At 43.8% G+C, this 22,943-nt stretch overlaps 1 protein-coding gene across 1 annotated transcript in view; it reads left to right on the forward strand.

The window, feature by feature from the left end:
* Positions 1–22,943, forward strand: part of LOC126091984 (peptide methionine sulfoxide reductase MsrB-like) — an 89,975-nt gene that overhangs the window by 30,568 nt on the left and 36,464 nt on the right. Inside the window, exon 2 of the mRNA XM_049907352.1 lies at positions 18,378–18,484. Coding sequence (XP_049763309.1) covers positions 18,378–18,484 — 107 coding nt within the window. The remainder of the gene's footprint in view (positions 1–18,377; positions 18,485–22,943) is intronic.

Below are 22,943 nucleotides of genomic sequence, written 5' to 3' on the forward strand. Positions count from 1 at the left end.
TTGGGCAATCATGTGATCTATACATACTAAAAACTGTTTATCATGGGTTTGTGCACTCAGTAATAGCATATAGCATCCCATTCCGGGGAAGGAGGTGGGGGGCTATTCACAAACAATTTTCCTCTTGCAAAAAAGAATAATAAAAATAATGAAGAGAGTACCAATACGATCTCCCACCAAACCCATTTTCAGAGAACTTAATATATTGCTCATCCCCTGCATTTATGTTCTAGAGACAGTTTCTTTTGTCAAAATATACGTCAAGCTCTTTTCAATAAATGGAGACACAAGAACAAAGGCAAACATTCATCTGCGGAGAGAAAAATTAAGGAGAAGTCATAGTAGGGTGCGAAATATAGGCTAATCTACTTTTCAACAAACTACCCTATCAATTAGAAACAACAGCAACACCTTCAGGAAGAAAGTTAAGGACTTCCTAATGAAAAATACCTTGTATGCTGTAGGCGATCTGCAGACAAACTTGTTTTAACTATTTGACCTTACCTTCTCCTATACAGGGCTGCACAATTTTTGTACACTCTAAGATGAAGGAATTATCCAAACGGGATGTACATGTACAGACAAACAAATCCTTACAGTTTCATAAAAATTGGGTGGTTTATTCAAGAGAGAGAGCTTCACAAATTGAGCAAGTCAGTAATGCGTTGGTCCACTTCTGGCCCTTATGGAAGCAATTATTCGGCTTGACATTGATTGATAGAGTTGTTGGATGTCCTCCTGAGAGGGATTGAGCAAAATTCTGTCCAATTGGTGCATTAGATTGTCGAAATCCTGAGCTGCTTGGAGTGCCCTGCCCATATGCTTCAAAGTTCTCAACTGGGCAGAGACCTGGTGATCCTACTGGTCAAAGTAGGGTTTGGTAAACACAAGCAGTAGAAACTCTCTCCATGTGCATGTGTGGGCAAGCGTTATCTTGTTGAAATGTAAGCCCAGGAGGGCTTGCCATGAAGGGCAACAAAACGAGATGTAGGATATCGTCAACATACTGCTGTGCTGTAAGGGCTTCACAGATGACAACCAAAGGTGTCCTGCTATGGAATAAAATAGCACCCCTGACCATCACTCGGTTTGTCGGGTTGTGTGGTGGACGACAGTCAGGTTGGTAACCCACCCCTGTCGGGGACATCTCCAGACATTTCTTCACTGGTCGTTAGTGGTCAGTTTGTAGCAAGACTCATTATTGAAGGCAGTTCTACTCCAATCAATGAGATTCCAGACCAAAGACCAACCTAGAGATGGCCTGGGCAGCAGTAGGATGCCAGCTTGATTGCCACCCATCATACGGTACAACAGCCATTCAATGATGCTCTGGGTGCACTTTCATTTTATAGCAAGATCCCTTTGATTGTCATCCACACCACCTTTATAGCACAATGGTACATCGACAATATTCTATGCCCTGTTTTGTTGAACCTTCATGGCAAGCCATCCTGGACTTGTATTTCAGCAAGATGATGCCTTTCCACACATGGCGAGAGTTTCTTCTGTTTGTCTTGTTGTGTTCTAAATCCTAGCTAAATCAGAAAAATAATCAGTTCTCTCATCAATTGAGAATGTTTGGAGCATTACTGGCAAGGCGCTCCAATCATCTCGGAATTTGGATGATCTAACTCACCAATGGGACAGAATTTGGCACATATCTCTCAAGAGGATGTCCAATGACTCTGTCAGTCAATGTCAAGATGAATAATTACTTGCATAATGGCCAGAGGTGGACCAATGTGTTACTGACTTACTGAATTTGCGAATCTCTTTCTTGTGAATAAACTATTCAGTTTTTCTGAAATTGTCCTAATTTGTTTGTCTGTACCTGTAAATCACATCTGCTGATTTCCACTCCATTCAGATAATTCCTTTGTGGTTCATCTTTCTTTCTGTTTTTTTTTTAATTAAAAAAGAGGGTAATTGCTTTTTATGCTTGCCTCCCACTTCAAGGCAGAATTTCTATTTGCTACTGTCTTCATTGAGCTGTAAAAAATGATATGCCTGCACACATGTATAACATGATCTGTTAAGATATCCCCATGCATCTTATGTATTTTAGTAAGGGCACTGGGCCTTTTTTCATTTCCATTATTGTAGCGCCATTGTATTTGGCACAATATGTTTGCTGAATTTTCATCTATATTTTAATTTATTTAGCTGCTTAAGATAAATGTTAGGTTATTCTTGTCAGTACTAAACATCTTTTGCTGTTTGCAAATGTAAAATATGAAAATATATTTAACATCAGCCCCATATTTTTGTGGTTACCCATTATAAGATTTATAGGTTTCAAATAAACAATAAACAAAGCATGATATCTTATAGATTCTGGTTTACTGCACTATGTGTACTATGACTTATCATTTCAGGGAACATTTTGTTGTGCTTTGAGTGGTGGTGTTTATGCATACTTGATAATTTCTGTGATGTTTGATGTGGTGAGCTGATGAACCCATATCCATAGTGAAGGGTAGCCAATGGATGTTCATTAATTGTCTGTCATTGAATTGGTGCATGATTTGCATTACTGTAGCCTGTCTATCCAATGTTACAATCTGTAATTGTTAACATCCATCTCTTCATTAACACACTGTTACATGATGAGTTTCACTGAACTTGGGTACAAAACTGAAATAAATTCTTTAAATGATTTTATCCTGTTTGAGTGCTCCCCCAGTTACAATAGCTGTTGATATTCTTCAGATACAACATGCGCAAGAGATTACAATGGCATGATGTGCCATCACTGAATTTTGACCAGGGTATTTCTTCAAAAGTATAGATAATTGACAATAGCCCAAGGTTGAAATTGTACAGTAGTACAACAAATAAAGAAACACTGACAGTTGCAAATGGAATGAAATCATTTAAATATTGCTACTCATAACATTTCCACATTCACAAGATCGGCCCAGATCCATAAGACCCAATGGGGAAAGGGTGTTATGCACTGTACACGAATGTCCGAGTACTTCAACAAGGAGGATTGATACCCAAGAGCATGTCCTGAGTCATAGCAGTGTGTGGCGGACTTTACATCCACAGGAACTTTATCCATATCATCTCCTGCGAGTGCAAGCCCTTGACAATGCAGACTTCCCTCCTAGAGAGAATTTATGAAATGGGTACAACAACAGTGTACCCTAAATCTTCTGTTTCTAAGCAATATTCTGTGCATGGATGACGCTGGATTTACACGTGATGATATTTTTAACTACCATAACTGTCACATTGGAGCTGATGTCAATCCTAATGCAACACACTTACCATGACATCAGCAGCATTATTTGTTGAACAATTGGGCAGGACTACTCAGAGACTGCATAATTGGACCACACTTCCTGCCACAGAGACTAACTGAACAGCAGGACATGCAGTTTCTGTGGACTGTACTTCAAGATGTATGTGATGATGTCCCACTGAACCAATGCCTGAACATGTGGTTCATGCAATGATGGTGCTCCAGCACATTTTCATTTTTGAGTTTGCCAGCTTCTAACTCAGATGTGTGCTTTGTTTTGCACCTATTATGCCATAATCTTTCTCTCTCTTCAGAAGTTTCTTTACAGCAGTTGTATACCATGGAGGGTCCCTCTCATTATGTACTGTTCTACTGGGTACATATCTATCCATGGAATTCTGTGTTTGGAGTCATGTCATAAGCCTGGTCTACACTACTGAGGTCAACTCTCTTGAGGAATTAATGCTTGTGCATTGAAGCAGCCTTCCAGTGTTTACAGAATTCTCCAGGACTGCCTGAGAGGATTTGCAAATCATTTCGCAGACAAGTTCCATGTTACACTCATATACATGAAAAACATTTCAAAAACCTACTTTAAAGTTTAGAGATGCCATGTGTTCCTAGACACTGATGGACTACAAAAGAAAAGTTTTATATCTTGACAACGGCTGATTTGTGGACCTATGCTTATTGGAGCTTTTTAGCTACTTTTGGCCTGTACTTTTCATGTATGAGTTATTGACCATCACTTCTGGAACACCCTTTATTACATGCACAGTAACGATCCCACCCAACACACACGATCATACAAAACCAATCTCTCACTTTTCTCACAAGACATACTGGAAGCTTTGAATCAGGGCAGTCAGGTACATGCAGTATGTTTTGGTTTCAGAAAAGCATTTGACTCAGTACCACATCTATGCTTATTATCAAAAGTATTATCATATGGGATACCAAGTTGAAATTTTTGACTTGATTGAGAATTTTTTTGGTAGGGTGGATGTAGCATGTTATCTTTGATGGAGAGTCATAGTCAGATGCAGAAGTAACTTTGGATGTCCCTGGGGCACTCAATCCGTTTATATCTCTTTTCCCACTGACATTACTTTCGTTTTGGAGATGCTAATCTTCATACCATAGTCCTTACATTTCTGATCTAGCTCTGAAATATTACTTTGCAAACTTTCAATCGAATCTGCCACCACAACTAAGTCATCTGCATATGCGAGACTGCTTATTTTGTGTTCACATATCTTAATCTCACCCAGCCAGTCTGTTGTTTTCAGCATATGATCCATAAATAATATGAACAACAGTGGAGACAGGTTGCAGCCTCGTCTTACCCCCTGACACTACTCTGAACCATGAACTCAATTTACCATCAACTCTAACTGCTGCCTGACTGTCTATGTAAAGACCTTTAATTGCTTGCAAAAGTTTGCCTCCTATTCCATAATATCGTAGAACAGACAATAACTTCCTCCTAGGAACCCAGCATATGCCTTTTCTAGATCTATAAAGCATAGATACAATTCCCTGTTCCACTCATAACACTTCTCTATTATTTGCCGTAAGCTAAAGATCTGGTCATGACAACCTCTAAGAGGCATAAAACCATACTGATTTTTATCAAATTTGTCCTCAACTAATACTCTCACTTTCCTTTCAACAATACCTGAGAAGATTTTACCCACAACGCTGATTAAAGAGATACCTCTGTAGTTGTTACAATCTTTTCTGTTTCCATGTTTAAAGATTGGTGTGGTTACTACTTTCGTCCAGTTTGATGGAACCTGTCCCGACTCCCAGGCCATTTCAATTATCCTGTGTAGCCATTTAAGACCTGACATTCCACTGTATTTGATGAGTTCCAACTTAATTTCATCCACCCCAGCCGCTTTATTGCACTGCAGTCTATTGACCATTTTCTCCACTTCCTCAAATGTGATCCATTTCCATCATCATTCCTATCCCATTGTACATCGAAATCTGAAACATTACTGATCGTATTTTCACCTACATTGAGCAACTCTTCAAAATATTCCCTCCATCTGCCCAAGGCATCAACTGGATTCCCCAGCTGTTTTCCTGACCTGTCCAAAACACTTTTCATTTCCTTCTTACCTCCCTTTCGAAGACTGCTAATTACACTCCAGAATGGTTTTCCAGCAGCTTGGCCCAAAGTCTCCAACCTGTTTACAAAGCCTTCCCAAGATTTCTTCTTGGATGCTGCAATTATCTGTTTGGCTTTGTCTCTTTCTTCAACATAACTTTCTCTGTCTACCTGAGTTCTAGTATGTAGCCATTTTTGATACGCCTTCTTTTTCCTTCTACAGGCTGCCTTGACTGTGTCATTCCACCAAGCTGTTTGCTTCATCCTACCTTTACACACTACAGTTCCAAGACATTCTTTAGCCACCTCTAGTACTGTGCCCCCCTGCGGGTTCGGGGGTAAGAATAGGCCCGCGGTATTCCTGCCTGTCGTAAGAGGCAACTAAAAGGAGTCTCAACTCTTTCAGCCTTTAATGTGATGGTCCCCTAAGGGGTTTGACCACTACCTTTCCAAATTTTCCGTTAGTGCGTACCATTTGGGGAAGGATGCCTTACGAGGTGCATTTTAAATCCATCTTGCCCTAAGATCTGGCACGCCCGATATTGTCATGGTGTTGGACTTACATTGAGCTTCTGGCCACATCCGCTGCAGTGTGTTCCAGGTAGCATACATTCCCTCCATTGTGCACTTCCATCTTTGCCCTTGTGATGTACATGGATATTTCGACACCCGACATCCAGCACGGTAGCCATTCCATTGTGGTGGGGTTGTCATGTACCCTCTTCGTGGTAGCCCCCTGAATACACAGGGATCGCACTGCTGATGCCAGAGCTGCTACCTCCCCACGTATGCCGAGGAGTAGATGCCTATCCCTCTGGGGCATCAGGACTCCCGGCAAAGGCCATCCTGCCAGGTGGCCTTTGCTGCGGCTGGGTGGTGCCTGTGGGGAGAGCACCTGGTCGGAGTGGATGGCATCAGGGCGTATGACCCGCAATGAAGTGTGGTACATCATCTCTCACTGGTGGGCCTCCACCAGCAGTCTCTAAGTGATCGAGGTCTGACCTCAACGGGAAGAAAAATGATCCGAGATCATTTCCCTCCCTGGCCACTCCATGGGAGGAACGCATGGCTAAAGACAGCAGTGGAGATTATTCACCCCATTATCTTGACTGTACGCGGGTTGATGGTGAATCTTTTATGCCAACCAAGCCTCAGTTTTTTGTGGAGCATTTAGAGGACAAGTTCGGGGAGCTGGAGGGCTTGTCCAAAATGAGCTCTGGGTCAGTACTCATCAAAACAGCATCCTCTGCCCAGTCACGGAGGTTGCTCGCTTGTGACAAGTTGGGGGATGTTTCAGTTAGCATCACGCCCCATAAGAGTCTCAACATGGTCCAGGGTATTATCTTCCACAGGGATCTTCTTCTGCAGTCCGACAATGAACTACGCGCCAGCCTAGTAAGACGAGGTGTTCACTTCGTCCGGCGCGTCCATCGGGGTCCGAGGGATAATCAGGTAGCCACCGGTGCCTTCATCTTGGCATTTGAGGGTGATGTCTTACCCGAAAGGTTAAGGTGATGGTTTACTGTTGTGATGTGAAGCCATATATCCCTCCTCTGATGTGGTGTTTTAAATGCTGGAAGTTCGGGCACATGTCATCCCGCTGTACTTCCAGCATCATGTGTCGAGATTGTGGATGTCCTTCGCATCCCAATACTCCATGTGCCCCGCCTCCTATCTGTGTTAACTGTGGAGAACACCATTCCCCCTGCTCGCCGGACTGTAGGATATTCCAGAAAGAAAGATAATGGAATATAAGACCCTGGACTGCCTGACCTACCCTTAGGCTAGGCGGAAATATGAGCGGCTACATCCTGTGCCAATGCCATCAACTTATGCCGCTGTTGCAACACCGGTCCAATCCTCTCCCGTGTCGTCACGCACAGTTGCCTCTCAGCTATGTCAGAATTCACCGGCCCCCTTGGTTGTGGGGGGCACTTCACTCCCTGTTGCTCCTGCTCCATCTCCTTCAGGAGCAACACCACCCCCACCATCGGGAACATTAGTTCCCCCTGCCCAGCCAGAGAAGCGTGAGACTTCTTCGGCTACTCTCGCCAGGAAGGGGTCCCTTGGGGCCCTCCCATCCCCGGCTTTGCCCAGTGCCAAAGCGGACACCCACAAATTTCTGAAGCAACCACCAGTTGCTGGTCGTAGGGCCTCACAGTTGTCGTCCGTCCCTGAGACTGACCCAGTGAGGCCCTCCCAGCCAGACCCACCAAAGGCACAGCGTGCAAAGCAGTCAAAGAAAAAGGCTCCCAAGCATCCTGACATTGCGGTGGCACGTGTCCCACCGCAACCTTCCAACTCTGTGTCTGAGGATGAGATGGAGATTCTGGCATCCGCTGAGGACCTCTATCTCGCTGGTCCCTCAGACACCATGGATAGCACTAGCACAGGTGCTCAGTCAGAGGCAGCAGGTGACCCAGTGGCGTAATCTGCCTTCCCAGTCCGTTCAAGCCTTTCTCAGCCATGGACAATATCATCCTCCAGTGGAACTGCAGCGGTTTCTTCCAGCATCTAGCTGAGCTCCGAGAACTTATCAGCCTTCACTCTTTCTTCTGCATTGCTCTTCAGGAAACTTGGTTTCCAGTAATGCGAACCCCCGCCCTCCGTGGCTATCGGGGTTATTATAAGAACCGGGCAGCTTATGAAAGGGTGTCTGGTCTGGTGGCGTCTGCATCTATGTCCTTCACTCTCTTCACAGTGAGTCTGTCCCTCTACAAACACCTTTAGAGGCTGTCGCTGTTCGGGTGTGGACGCCACAGGCTGTTACCGTCTGCAGTCTTTACCTTCCACCAGATGGTGATGTTGCGGAGCATGTCCTGGCTGCGCTGATAGCCCAATTGCCGCCACCTTTCTTGTTACTGGGCGACTTCAACACCCATAACCCTCTGTGGAGAGGTCAGTGGCCACAGGTCGAGGCGCCACTGTTGAGCATTTATTGGCACAGCTCAATCTTTCGATTTTCAATGATGGTGCCTTCACACACTTCAGTGTGGCGCATGGCAGTACTCCGCCATTGACCTTTCGATCTGCAGCCCTAGCCTCTTACCTACTGTTCAATGGAGTGTGCATCACAACCTGTGTGGTAGTGACCACTTTCCGATCTTTCTGCCACTCCCACAGCTTCACTCTTCTGGGCGCCTTTGCAGATGGGCTATGAATAAGGCTGACTGGGACTTGTTTTCCTCCACTGCCGCTATTGACCCTGTTTCTCATGAAGCCACTGATACGGTGGTTCACTCACTCACCACCAGCATCGTTACTGCCGCAGAATCTGCCATTCCCCGTTCTTCTGGGTCCCCTTGGTGGAGGACTGTGCCTTGGTGGTCGCCTGAGATAACTGAAGCGATTAAAGATCGCCGGCGGGTGCTCCAGCATCACAAGTGACATCCCTCCATAGAACACCTCATCGCCTTCAAACGGCTGCGTGCGCGACCCCGCCGCCTTATCCGCCAACGCAATCAGGAGTGCTGGGAGCGGTATGTGTCCACCATTGGCCTCCATGTCACTCCATCGCAGGTCTGGGCCAAGATTTGACGCTTCTATGACTATCGGACCCCTGTCAGTGTCCCTGCGCTCTCACTGAATGTAGCTGTATCTACTGACTCCGACGTAATTGCAAACCGCTTGGCAGAGCATTTTGCTCTGAGTTCCGCTTCTGCGAATTACCCACTGGCCTTCCGCTCCATTAAAGGGCGGATGGAATGTCGGAGCATTTCATTTCGCACCCACCATCCTGAATCCTCCAATGTTCCATTCAGTGAGTGGGAATTTCACAGTGCCTCACCACTTGCCCTGATACCACTCCTGGGCCAGATTGCATCCACTGTCAGATGCTGAAACACCTTTCAGTGGACTGCCAGCGACGGCTCCTTGACCTTTACAACTGTCTCTGGGTCGAGGGTGAGTTTCCGTCGCACTGGCGGGAAAGCATTGTTATCCCCGTTTTGAAACCTGGCAAGAACCCTTTGGAGGTGGACAGCTACCGCCCCATTAGCCTCACCAACATTCTTTGCAAGCTGCTTGAATGGATAGTGAGCCGGCAGTTGAATTGGGTACTGGAGTCTCGGGGCCTCCTGGCTCTGTCTCAGGGTGGGTTCCGTAAAGGCTGCTCCGCCGCCGACAATCTGGTGAGCCTGGAGTCAGCCATCCGTACTGCCTTTGCCTGCCGTCAGCACCTGGTCGCTGTCTTTTTCGACATGCGGAAGGCGTACGATACGACATGGCGTCATCACATCCTTTCTACACTTCATGGATGGAGTCTTCAGGGTCCACTGCCGATTTTCATTTGAAATTTTCTGTCGCATCGACCCTTCCGTGTGCAAGTCGCGGCCTCTCATAGTTCCTCCTGAGTTCAGGAGAACGGGGTGCCACAGGGATCTGTTTTAAGTGTCTGCCTGTTTTTAATAGCAATTAAAGGGCTCGTGCGGCAGTGGGAACGTCTGTCTCAGTGTCCTTGTATGCTGATGACTTCTGCCTTTACTATAGCTCTATTGGCATTGCAGTTGCTGAACGTCAGCTGCAGAGCGCTATCCGCAAGGTGCATTCTTGAGCTGTAGCGCATGGCTTCCAGTTTTCGGCTATCAAGACCTGCGTTATGCATTTCTGCCGTCGACGCACTGTTCACCCGGAGTTGCAGCTTTATCTTTACTGCGAACTTCTTGCTGTGGTGGAGTCACATAGGTTTTTGGGTTGACTTGGCTGCCTCATGTTTGGCAGCTTAAACAGATGTGTTGGCGGCATCTAAATGCTCTACAATGTTTGAGCCACACCGGCTGTGGCACCAACCAATCTACTCTCTTACGGCTCTACCAGGTGTTAATCCAGTCTTGTCTGGATTATGGGAGCCTGGCTTATGGTTCAGCATCCCCTTCGGCGTTGCGGGTGCTGGACCCAATCCTTCACAGCGGGATATGCCTTGTCACTGGTGCTTTCCGGACCAGTCCTGTGGCCAGCATACTTGTGGAGGCAGATGTAACTCCACTGCAGTTACGGCGCCAACATTTACTGGCTGCTTATGCTGCCCATGTTTTTAACTTGCCCGGGCATCCAAATTATCGTCTTCTGTTCCCGCAATCCGTTGTCCATCTGCCAGAACGTCGGCCCCGGTCGGGTTGTACGATAGCGGTCCGCGTCAAAGAGCTTCTTTCTGAGCTTGGGGTTTTCCCTGTTCCACCTCCTTTCCGGGCCCCTTTGCGTACACCCCCGTGGTGTGTTCCTCGCCCTTGCCTTCGGCTCGAATCAGCACAGGGCCCGATGGACTCAGTCCCTCCGGAGGCCTTCCGCCGCCACTTTTATTCCATCCTAGCTACGTATCAGGGCTCTGGCATTATATACATTGACGGTTCGATGGTTGCTGGTCTGGTCAGTTATGCTCTAACTCTAGGGAACCATTCCCAACAACTAACCTTGCCGGCTGGCTGCAGCGTTTTCACTGCTGAGCTGGGCGCCATCTTTCAGGCCCTAGAGTATATCCGCTCCTGCTCAGGTGAGTCCTTCGTTATCTGTAGCGACTCCCTGAGCAGTTTACGAGCTATTGACCAGTGTTTCCCTCACTCTCGTCTGGTGATGGCTGTCTAGGAGTGCCTGCATACTCTTGCCCGTTGTGGCTGATCTGTGGTCTTTGGCCATGTTGGCATACCTGGCAATGAAAATATTGACCGCCTGGCGAAAGAGGCCACCAGTAAACCATCTCTGAACATTGGCCTCCCGGAGACTGATTTGCGAGCTATCTAACGCCACAAAATTTTCGAACTTTGGGACACTGAATGGCGCGCCCTGCCTTCACGAAACAAACTTTGGGCCATCAAGGAGTTTACCGGTGTGTGGCGCTCCTCCTTGCAGGTCTCTCGCAAGGTGTCTGTTGTCCTCTGCCGGCTGCGCATTGGGCACACATGGTTGACACACGGCCACCTATTGCGACGTGAGGACCCACCTTTATGTCGCTTCGGCTACGTTTTGACGGTGGTCCACATTTTGTTGGAGTGGCCACTTTTAGCTGTGCTCAGGCAGACGTTCGCACTGCCTGACATGCTCCCTGCCCTTTTAACAGATGACTCTGCCATGGTGGACTTAGTTTTGCGTTTTATTCGGGCAGGGGTTTTTTTATCATTTAATCTGAGTGTTTGTTATGTCCTTTTTGTTTTGATTCTGGCCTTTGGCCTACGATTTTAGACTGAGTTTTTAATGTGTTCTTGATGGTTGGCTTTTCCTTTTTATCTCTATGTTCGGCCAACCATCTTCACACTCTGTGTGATTTTAATTTGTTTTGTCTGATCTCTGTCTGAGTCTTTCTTGTCCTGTGTCATCTGCTGTCTTTTCTGTAGTTCGTTTTTTATTCTCTGTGGGTGATTTTAGATTTTTGGAAAAAGGGACCAATGACCGTAGCAGTCTGGTCCCTTTAATCCCAGAAACCAACCGACCAATCTTGTACTGTGTCCCTGTATCTTATCCATTCCTTTTCCAATGACTGTATTTGACTACATTCAACTAACTGGTACCTTTCTGAGTTCACTGTTATGTATGTGTGCCTGATTTCCTTATCCTGAAGTTTCTCCACTCTTATCCTCCTGCATATGGACCTGGCCTCCTGCACTTTCAGCCTCACAATACCAATTTCACTGCAGATTAAATAGTGATCAGTGTCATCAAAGAATCCCCTGAATACATGTTTGTCCCTCACAGCCTTCCTGAATTCCTGATCTGTTATTATATAGTCAGTGACAGATCTGGTTCCCCTGCCTTCCCAAGTATACCGGTGAATGTTCTTATGTTTAAAAAAGGAGTTTGTGATTACTAAGCCCATACTGGCACAGAAATCCAGGAGTTGTTTCCCATTCCTATTGGCCTCCATATCCTCTCCAAATTTACCCACAACCTTTTCACACCCTTCTGTTCAATTTCCAATCCTGGCATTAAAATCACCCATGAGCAGAACACTGTCCTTGTCCTTTACTCTAACAACTACATCACTGAGTGCGTCAGAAAAACTATCCATCTCATCTTGATCTGTCCCTTCACAATGCGAATATACTGACACAATCCTAATTTTCTTGCTAGACACTGTCATATCTCTCCACATCAGTCGTTCGTTTACGTACCTTATTGCAACTATGCTGTGTTCCATTTCTTTCCTGATGTAAAGCCCTACACCCCATTGTGCTATTCCTGCTTTGATTCCTGACAAGTAGACCATGTATTCTCCCACTTCCTTTTCTTTCTCACCCCTTACCCGAATGTCACTAACAGCTAAAACATCCAACCCTATCTCACTTGCAGCCTCTGCCAGCTCTACCTTCTTCCCAGAGTAGCCCCCATTGATATTAACAGCTCCCAATCTCATTACCATTCATTTGCGAGTCGTATCTTAGGAGTCCCTGGTTTGTCAGTTAGAGGTGGGACTCCGTCACCTCCAAAGGTCCGAGGCATTTTGCTCTGATTGTTGCCAGCATCATATTTAAAGTACCAGGGAAGCAGGTTGCTAGCCTTACTTGTCCCGGGTCCCATTGAATTTTACCCCTAACGGTTGAGAGACTAACCGGTGGATTTGGTAGTCTTTGCCATCTGAGCACAAAGGTGACCATGACACAGAATATGTCTCAGATGCCCAGCCTTATTCCAAAGTAACTGGTATCCTGACTGTCAGGACCACTTACTTGGCCACTCATACGTTGCCCGTGGTTCATGAACTAGGACATGACAACAGGAACCCACACCATGAACCACTATAGCAATATGATAACATATATAAAAGTGCAGAACATTCCAAGAGAAAAGGAAATTGCGTTTAAAATGAACTAACAAATGATTACAAAGGGTTTGCAATCCTGATATCTTTATGATTTGGCAACTTACAGAAGGTATTACTAAAACATTGGTGACTAGGGAACTGATTATGACATGTTTGGAAGCGGTATCTAAGACGATGGTAGGAACGTAGCTGAAGAGTGCCCAAGTGAGTATGTTGTGGACGAAGTCAGAGTGTTAAAAATTATGTGGGACTTGGTATTAGAACATAAACATTTACCTTGAATACTTAAGTCTGTAGAGAAGGAAGCATTTGAAGTGGAAGGGATGTCAGCTATTGAAGGGGAGATCTTGTTGCTCATTGCTTAGTATGACATGAAGTTTGGATGTGAGTCTTGATGACATAGAGATCAACATCCAGGAAAGTAGGTTTGGATCAGGAGTAGGATTAAGTTAATTTCAGTTGAAAAAAGTTGTTAAAATAATTAAACTATTGCAGGAAATGGAGTTCTTCATCAGTCTGAAGTCATCTCAGAAAGAACCCAATGAATCTATACCAAGCCAGTGACCATAGCTAGGACACACAACTTCTGGAAGTTGAGTAATGCTTCTTCCACTTCATCCATGAAGAAGCTGATGGCATAGATTGAGTCCATCCTGGTTCTATAGCCATTCAAGTAGTTTCTTTGTAGGTCTGGCCCTCAAAGATGGGAAAATTATGAATAGGGATAAAGTTGGCTTCTGTGTCAATGATCAAGGTTTTTAAGAGCCATTCCGATGGGAATTGGGAGAGTCAGTGGTCAAGGACTGGGAGGTTGTAATGTAAGGTGAAAGACAAAGGCGAGTGGATTTGGGATGCTGCAGGAAATTGTTTGTATCATCTGTATTGCAAAGGAGACTCTGTGTATAGGTTGGAGCTGCTTTTCTAGTAGATCAGTTAATCTCCCACACAGTCTACTCCTCTGACACTCCAACCACTATAGCTTCCACCAGCAGGACATTCAAAACTACCTCCCTCATTACCCAATACCACTCAGTTGTAGAATGGCTCAAAACATTATGTGTCATGGCTACAGTTTTTCAATTCAAGTCTTGAAATGAGTGATATTCTCACCAATATCTGCCCCCCCCCCCCAATAGTATTTACTGTCTGCTGTCACCTACAATTGCTGCCATATCATTCTTGTCATACTTTATTATAGTCCCAGAACACTACCTATACCTCTAGGTTGTTACCCCTGCAACTGCTTCCACTGTAAAACCTGCTCTTTGTACCCATCTTCTATCACATACTTCAGTCTCGCCTCTGGCACATCAGCATTAGAGATGGGGCAACATAATTATGACTGTTTTCAGAATAATTTTCGAGCAGTACAGATTAGAACTAACACATTTATTGCACCCACATTAACAAGGTAAGCCTGTAACATGAACTCTTGAGCAGTATATTACACAGACTAAAGATATAGAATGTCCTTAGTTGCACCATAGAAGTGCAAAATATACTTCAACAGGCAAATTATATATAAAATAATAATAATAATAATAATAATAATAATAAAACTCCAGTTGCTTCAGTCTGCATACATACATCATAGATGTTTGAGTCTTGAAAAGGGCTCTAAAGGGCTCTGGAATCATACAATTTCATTTCATTTAGGTACCCATGCCTGGGTTTCAGGCAGGATCCCCCATTTCTTTCAATGCTGAGGTGCTGTGCCAATATGGCTGCAGAGCCTCTGCCATGCTGTTCGTGTCTGGGGAGTACCAGATGGGCTGAGGCATAGATGGGAATTTGGATTGAGGAGGAATGTGAGCCAGAGTGACAAGGTGGTTAGGGCATTTGCCTAGTGAGCAGCAGACCCGCGTTTGAATCCTGGCCTTGGTACAAATTTTCATTCATTGTCTCAGCGCGCATGTACACATCATAGATGTTTGAGACTTTAAGGGCTCTGGAACCATGTGGTTCATTTGAAATTTCCCAGAATTCAAGAAAGAGTGACCTGCGAAGGTAACATTTGGACAAATTATACATTTGATGGCATGAAAAAATTCTGCATTGCTGTAGGCTTTTTTGATAATACTGTATTGTTTTTGGAGCTACCAAAAATAAATGAACAAGATGTTAGGAAAGTATGCTTCAAGTGATACTTCTATAAGGAAAATTTAAACTTGCTCTATTGTAGACTTAAAGAAGTAAACAGATGAGTGGGTCATTGTATTACAAGTTCTAAAAATTATGACAGGTTTCTTGAAAGCTTTTTGCTTGTTTTTAACAAAAAAAAAAAAAATCTGCGCTTCAGTCTGTGATTGAAAAAGACAAGCAAATTAAAATGGATAACTGCTGGTATGAAAGTGACGAGTGTGAGAAGAAGACAGTTACACAATGAACTGAAAAAAAAAAAATAGATTTTATAAACTATGTAAAATAGTATAAAACCATATTTAGTTGGATGGTAAAGTTGACAAAAGAAATGGCACAAAAAATCATTTTGAACCATCCAGTAATAAAATCTGAACTTGGTGTCATAACCAGCAGTTCACTAATCTCCAAAAATTAAGTTAGTTGACAAAGCCATTGTAAAGTCATCAGAATATTTCAATGAATTTTTTTGTAAATGCATCAAAATCTGATGTTGATGTTAAGTGGTAATCTAGATAATGTCCAATCCTTTGTTTTCAATCAGAATAACAGGGAAGTTCCTACTAGATTTGAAAGAATTACTGCTAATGATCTAGAAAAATTAGTATTATCCTTAAAAAATGAAGATCTGACTGGACGGGAGGAAGTACTCACCTGGGTAATGGAAACCGTTTGTAATATAATATCAGGGCCCCTGTCTGTAATAATTAATGACTCATTTGAAGAAATATACTTTCCAGGTGCTTTAAGGTACAGAGTAGTTAAACCATTATTTGAGAATGGCTCAAAGGAAGATATGAAACTGTTAGCCAATAAGTATTAAAAGAACACCCAATCTTCTCAGAAGTATCTGAAACCATTGTTGCAACACAGATACAAAATTTCATAGCAAAATTTATCATCAAATTAAATCAGCTTGACTTCCAGAAAGGCAAGCATACATATGCACTATCAACAACTTTCTTGAGAAAATTTGCTTACCTTAGGACAAGTTTCAAAAAATTACAGGAATTTTTTATGACCTTATGAAGGCTATCTATGGCTCCACAAATTGGAAAGAAATGGAATAAATGGTAGTGCTTTGTGGTGGTTCAAACCATATCTAATAGAAAGTATAGGGTAGTTGTAGCTTCAGATACAGGAAGTTATTCCTTAGATTGGAAAATTGTTTCCCAGGCAGTCCCATAATGTTTCATTTTAGGCTTAATCCTGTTTTATTACCTCTAAACGTAATATCCCACTCAGTTTTATTTGCAGACAACACATCTGTATTCACTGAAAGTGAGACAAAGAACAAAATCCCAAGGAATCACTGACACCCTAAACAGCTTAGAACACTGGTTTGATATAAATGGATTAAAATTAAACAATACAAAGACCGAACTAATACAGTTTAAAAGTAAACAATCAAAATCAAATAAATTTCAAATTACCCATACAAGTCAGGAACTTAGGGAAGCAAATTTATGAAATTCATGGGGATATTTCTAGAAAATAATTTATTGTGCTCTTCTAGCATTAGCTTATTGGCAAACAATTTAAACAGTCCTGCATTCACAATGATAGTACAGTCTTACACACCTAACATTATACAGTAGAAAAATTGTGATATCTCATGTTTTCTCAGTGCAGTTGATTAATGGAGTGCTTCCAGGTGTTCTACCAAACTGTTGTTTCCACTTTGTGCACAATTTTTTGATGACCAACCCAGCTCTCCACTTCAGATGTTGTGAGCTTTGCAGTTACACATACTCACTGCCTAGACTCAAACCAATCTGCTAACAGCAAGACATGGAGCACCTGAAGAAGACAGCTTGCTCTTCAAAATATTGTGCATAAAATGGAAACAAGAACTCAGCAGAACATCTGGATGCGCACTATAACTAGAAAAATTGTTTATCAGAGCTACTTTGAATCTGTTGTAAGGTACTGAGTAAGCTTTTGGAGAAATGCAAGTAGTATATTATTACTACAAAAAACTATTACTATAAATGTGTGTAATATTAAACGTGGGGATTCATGCTGACCTCTTTAAGGAACTAAATATTTTAACTATTCTGTATATATTTGCTTGCAAACTTTATACATAACAATCCAGAATTATTTATAGGAAACCATTTTCAATATGTGTATAATACTAGGAACAAGTATAATTTCACAGATTAAAACTCTATAGCCAAACTCCTCAGAACATTGCTTTGGAAATTTACAATAAATTAAAAATTTTCACACTGTGAAAAGAAAATCATAAGCCATCCTTAGGTGAAAATGTTAAAGTTCAGTCATAAACTTTTTTAATGATCACAAACCTTTTTTGCAGTGCAATGTAATAAACTTGTACTTATGTTGAAGTAAAACTGTGAGGGCCAGGTGTGAGTCTTGCTTTGACAACTAAGTTGGTAGAGCATTTGCCCACAATAGGCTAAGGCCTCAGGTTTGAGTCCTGATCCAGGACACAGTTTTAATCTGCCACAAAGCTTCAAATCAGCACACACTCCACTGCAGAGTGAAAATTCATTTTGGAAATAATCCCTCAGCCTATGGCTAAGATATGTCTCCACAATATCCCTTCTTCCAGGTGTGCTAGTTCGGCGAGGTATGTGAGAGAACTTCTGTGGAATTTGGAAGGTAGGAGATACTGGCAGAAGTAAAGCTTTGAGGGCATCCTGTGAATCATACCTAGGTAGCTCAGTCCGTAGAGCACATGCCCATGAAAGGCAAAATTCCCAGGTTTGTCCTGGTGTGGCACACAGTTTTAATCTGCCTGGAGTTTCATTGTGGAAACAATGCCCGAAGTTGTGGCTAAGCCATGTCTATTCAGTACCCTTTCTTCTAGGCGTGCTAGTCCTGCAAGGTATGTAGGAAAACTTCGGCGAAGTTTGGAAGTTAGATGTACTGCCAGAACTAAAGCTGTCAGGGTGGGTCATGAGTCATGCTTGAATAGTTCTGGCATTGAGCAGTTCCTGCAAAAGGCAGAAGTCCAAGATTCAAGTTCCAGTCTGTCACACAGTTTTAATCTCCCAGGAAGTTTCAGATGCTTGACTTGGTCTTCTTTTATGTTGGCAAATAAGATAGTGTGAAGCTCACAATATAAGATTATAACATAATTTCTGTTTTGTTCATAGGTCAGACTGCTTCCAAAAATGATGCTAAATCTCTCACAGATAAAGAATGGGCACAAAGACTATCACCACAACAATATTCAGTTTGTCGGCAAGGAGGAACAGAACAAGTATGTTATTATGAATAACTCAGTGATCTTATTGTAGAGGGTATCATGAAGCATTTATGGGTAATTTTTCTAGCCTGTTTAGTGTTTATCTTGACTTATTATCCTCAATTTCAAGTCCTTCATATTGCAGCCTGTATAGACTCTTGCATTATTTCCCTCTAACCTTCAAATATAGGCCACCTAGTTCTGGAAGCTGAGATTCAGTGTTTGTTATTTGTCTCCGTTGCTTACAGCCAAGCACTATTCCCCAGTGTACTCAAATGTCATGGTTGCAATTCCTGTCACATTGAATTGGAACTGAAGTGATAAGCAAGAATTAATGTCAGATTGCACAAGGGTGATCCAGATGAAAACATTAATTATTTATTATTGCACAAATGAGGTGAGGTAGGGCTAATACAGAAAAATTACAAATACATAATTTTTAATGTTGTTCTCCATGTTGCATATTACTACTTCAGATGTACGTGGATGCATCGTGAGAAGAATTCTTTTGATTGTGTATGCACTGCCGTTTACTCCTGTTCATTGCTTCTGAAATGCTCCTCCTAGTGATCTCTGAGCCATCTGAGCACTTGAAAGTTACTGAGGGCAAGGTCTAATGAGTGAAGTAGGCATTCAAGGCATTCAAACTTCATAGCCCGCATTGTTGCTTTGGCTTAATGGGCTCTTATGAGATGATCTTATTGCAACAAAAGACTTGCAATAGCTCTTTCACTGCAACAGTGTTTTCATTTATTGCTACATGGTGTTTCTGGCCCAGACTTTGAGTGCCTTCCACAGAAATTTAGCTTGTTTTAAACTTCTGCATCACTTGTTGCAGGAAGACACAAATCACCTTACCATGCTCTTATCCTGTGATGCATTTCCGCAGATTTTTAATAACTTCACTACTCAAAAAATATATCAACGATTGCTGCTCCAACTTGGTGCAAGTCAACAATGCTGTTGCCATCTTTTCTGTGATGCAACAACATGCTGTCAACTCTTGATCATATCTCAAAACTCAACTCCTGCTAACTGCCAAATCAGTAGTACAACTATTAGGAATATTATTGCATATTTTAGGTTTCCATTTGAAACACCCTTGTAAGTGCAGTCGTAACTACAAAGGAGAGCAGCTTAATCCAAAGTAATAGTATGTACATGACTCTTTTTGATGTTGGCACTTAGAAGATATTATTAGTTTTTAAATTACAGTTGTAGATTTGAAAACTGGATTTGTTTATGTATAGATGGCTGAGAGCAATTGGTAGCACTTTATTCTGGCTGGGGTCCCCTACAATCCTTTTCCTTCATTTCATACTAAGAGGAATTCAGTTTCTTGAAATAACGTAGTGCTTTGGGAACAAATCATGTACTACACAAAGTGATAGAGATGGCATATGCTGACAACCTATAGCCACAATAAGAAACATTTGTGACAGCTTCTAGTGCCAGTATTGAAGGATGGGATTACTGAGATACTTGTTTTTCTGAATAATATCTAAATGAGAACTATGAATTGTGGAGATAGTTAACGAACAATAGAAGCATTTATGTAGTGTCCCATGGTTGGCAGGAAAGAACTAACAGTCAATTTGAAGACACTTTATTATAATTAAAGAAAAGAAAAAAAATGCCTTCTTGGCATACAACTAAGTTTTAAATGCAAGGACAATAAGAAAACCCCACAGCTCTCGTGGTGGCAAACCGTATAAGGAAACAAGACAATGGAAGAAAATACTGACCAAAATCCACTCTACTAATTACACAATACAACGTGCTACTGCAATGCTATGGCAAGTGTATACAATGCTAGGGCTGGTGTAAGTACTGGCCGGAACTGTTCATAGTGGTACATAAACACTGCCATTCTGACTGTCCGAGCATGCTTATAAAGCTGGGTCAGCAGAGTGCTACATAAGTCATATGAGTTCTGATTGGTGGAACAGTCTCACATGTTGTCTGGTGAAGTAGTTTTGTGTTTATTTGGAAAGTCTGTTTGTTTATATCCACTGGCGATGTTTCTGCCCGCGCTCCAGCAAGGAGGTCGGCAACCCATCTTGTTGGTTGTGCGGGCCCTCTAAATAAGGGGCTGCTACAATATTTCTCCCCCTGGGGAAAAAAATGCACAGCACCACAAATATCCATAGAAGTAGGGGTGTCCTGGTCGATGTCCATGGATTCGTGGCCGGCAGAGGCAGGAGGCGGCGACGCAGCAAGGACAGCTGGCGGCGGAGACAGTAGATGAGGCAGAGGCGGAAGCAGCGGTTCAGCCACAGGGTGGTTGGCGATAGGCACTGGCAGCTCCTTCGGGGCATCATGGTCCACAAGACAGGGGCAGAGCTGGTTGAGGAGCTGTCGGGTGGCAGAACCGTTGGCCCACTGGAGAGATGTCATTGCCCAGCCACAGAGCTTGGTGATGACCACAGGTGCCCAGTGTGCTCTTGGATGAGAGAAGATCCACACCCAGACCTCCTGCCCGATGTGAAAGGAGTGCGCTGGTGTGGGGGTGGGAGGGTGAGAAGCCTCGGGAACCAGGACAAATAAGGGAGAGTGGAATGGTTGACCGTGAAATATCTCCACTGGACTTTTACCGGCATGGGGAGTGGCACGATATGTAGTCAAAAAAAGAAGCACAGCCTCCTTATTGAGCTGGGTCTTGAACATCCACACAAAATGTTCTGTTTAGCCATTTGTCGCAGGATGAAAAGGGGAGGTCTGGACTAGGGAAATTCCATTGGCAGTACAGAATTGCTTAAACTCAGCTGAAGAAAATTGTGGACCATTGTCCGTAAAAGTCGTTTGGGGAGTCACTTGACAGCAAAAAGGCACTGGAGAATTTTGATAGTCTCAGCAGAAGACATAAGGGAGACATAAGGGTATCCCGAGCCAGAGTCAATCAGTATGAGCCACTGGGAATGATGAAACGGCCCTGCAAAATCCAAATGGAGGTGTTCCCATGGAGTAGCTGCATCCGGCCATGAAGAATACTGGCGCAGGGGTGCTGCCTGATGTGTTTGGGACAGTGTGCATGTGGACACAAGGGAGGCAATGTCTTTATCCAAACTGCGCCAATGAGTGTGTCGAAAGGCCAGCTGTTTGGTAAGGACGATGCCCCAATGGCCAGCGTGGAGGAGGTTGAGGACATGGTGATGCAACACATGCAGTATGACCACCCAGGGAACATTGAAATCAATATGCAAAAGGATGATGCCACTGCGGAAAAAGAGACTGTGTCGATGATCCCAAAACTGTTGGACCTCTGCATTGCAGGCATTATGACGGCTGATTGGCCAACCCGTAGCGATTTAGTGGCGGAGAGCTTGCAGTGATTGATCCCGAGTGGTGGCTCGCCGGACTGCATCGGCATTCAGTGGAAGTGCGTCACGAGCTGTGTCCACGTCTGGTTCCACATGGAAACAAACGACAGGGGAGGCATCAAACTCACGGCCCACCCCGGCAAGCAGCCGGGACAGAAGATTGGTGTTTGCATGGCGTTCAGAGGTGCGAGAGACAATATCAGAGTCGAATGTTGCCAGGAAGAGCTCCCAATGCTGGAGGCAGCACACCGTCTAGGTGGGCACTGCAACACCCAGGTGAAACAAAGAAACGAAAGGTCTGTGGTCGGTCTGCAGAGTGAAATGACGACCATACACGAAATTGTAGAATTTCATCAGGGCGAAAACCAGCGCCAAAGCTTCATTTTCTATTAGACTATATTTGGTTTGAGCGCGGTCAATTTTTTGGATGTGAAAGCCACTGGCCTCTCAACACTGTCGACCACATGCGAGAGGACCGCACCCTGGCCATAGTCCGAGGCATCGGTGGTGGCGATAAGGGGCAGGGAAGGATCATAAGCGGGCAGACAAGGAGGACGGGAGAGAGTTGACATGACACATGTGAAAGCCTGCTGACACGCAGTGTCCCAAACCTGATGAGCACCCTTGCACCTGATCAGGGCCACCAAAATATCAGCAGCATGGGGTATAAATGCTGATAATAGCTGATTTGACCGAGGACAGATTACAGTTGCTTCATGTTGGTGGGAGGAGGCAGGTTTTGAATCACCTTGACATACTCCTTAGAGGTGTGGAGGCCAGGGGCATCAATTGTGAACCCGAGATAACTGACCTCTCGTGCAAGAAAGTCACACTTTTCCTTCTGGCAACGCAGGTAAGCCTTGGAAAAAACCTGAAACAGCTGATCCATCTTGTCTGCGAGGTCCACTGCGGACAAGCCACCGATGATGACATTGTCCAGATAATTGGCTGCACCGGGCACCTGGCTTGTGAGGCATTCCAAATAACGTATCTCAGTAATCCCATCCTTCAATACTGGCACTAGAAGCTGCCACAAATGGCAATGCCAAATGGGAGGCAGTTGTACGGAACAGGCAACACGGGGCATTGATGACTAGGATCTGCTATGATTCCTCGTCCAACGGCACCTGCAAATAAGCATTGCACAAACGAAT

Source organism: Schistocerca cancellata, chromosome 1 (assembly GCF_023864275.1).
Source record: "Schistocerca cancellata isolate TAMUIC-IGC-003103 chromosome 1, iqSchCanc2.1, whole genome shotgun sequence".
Classification (NCBI taxonomy): Eukaryota; Metazoa; Arthropoda; class Insecta; order Orthoptera; family Acrididae; genus Schistocerca; species Schistocerca cancellata.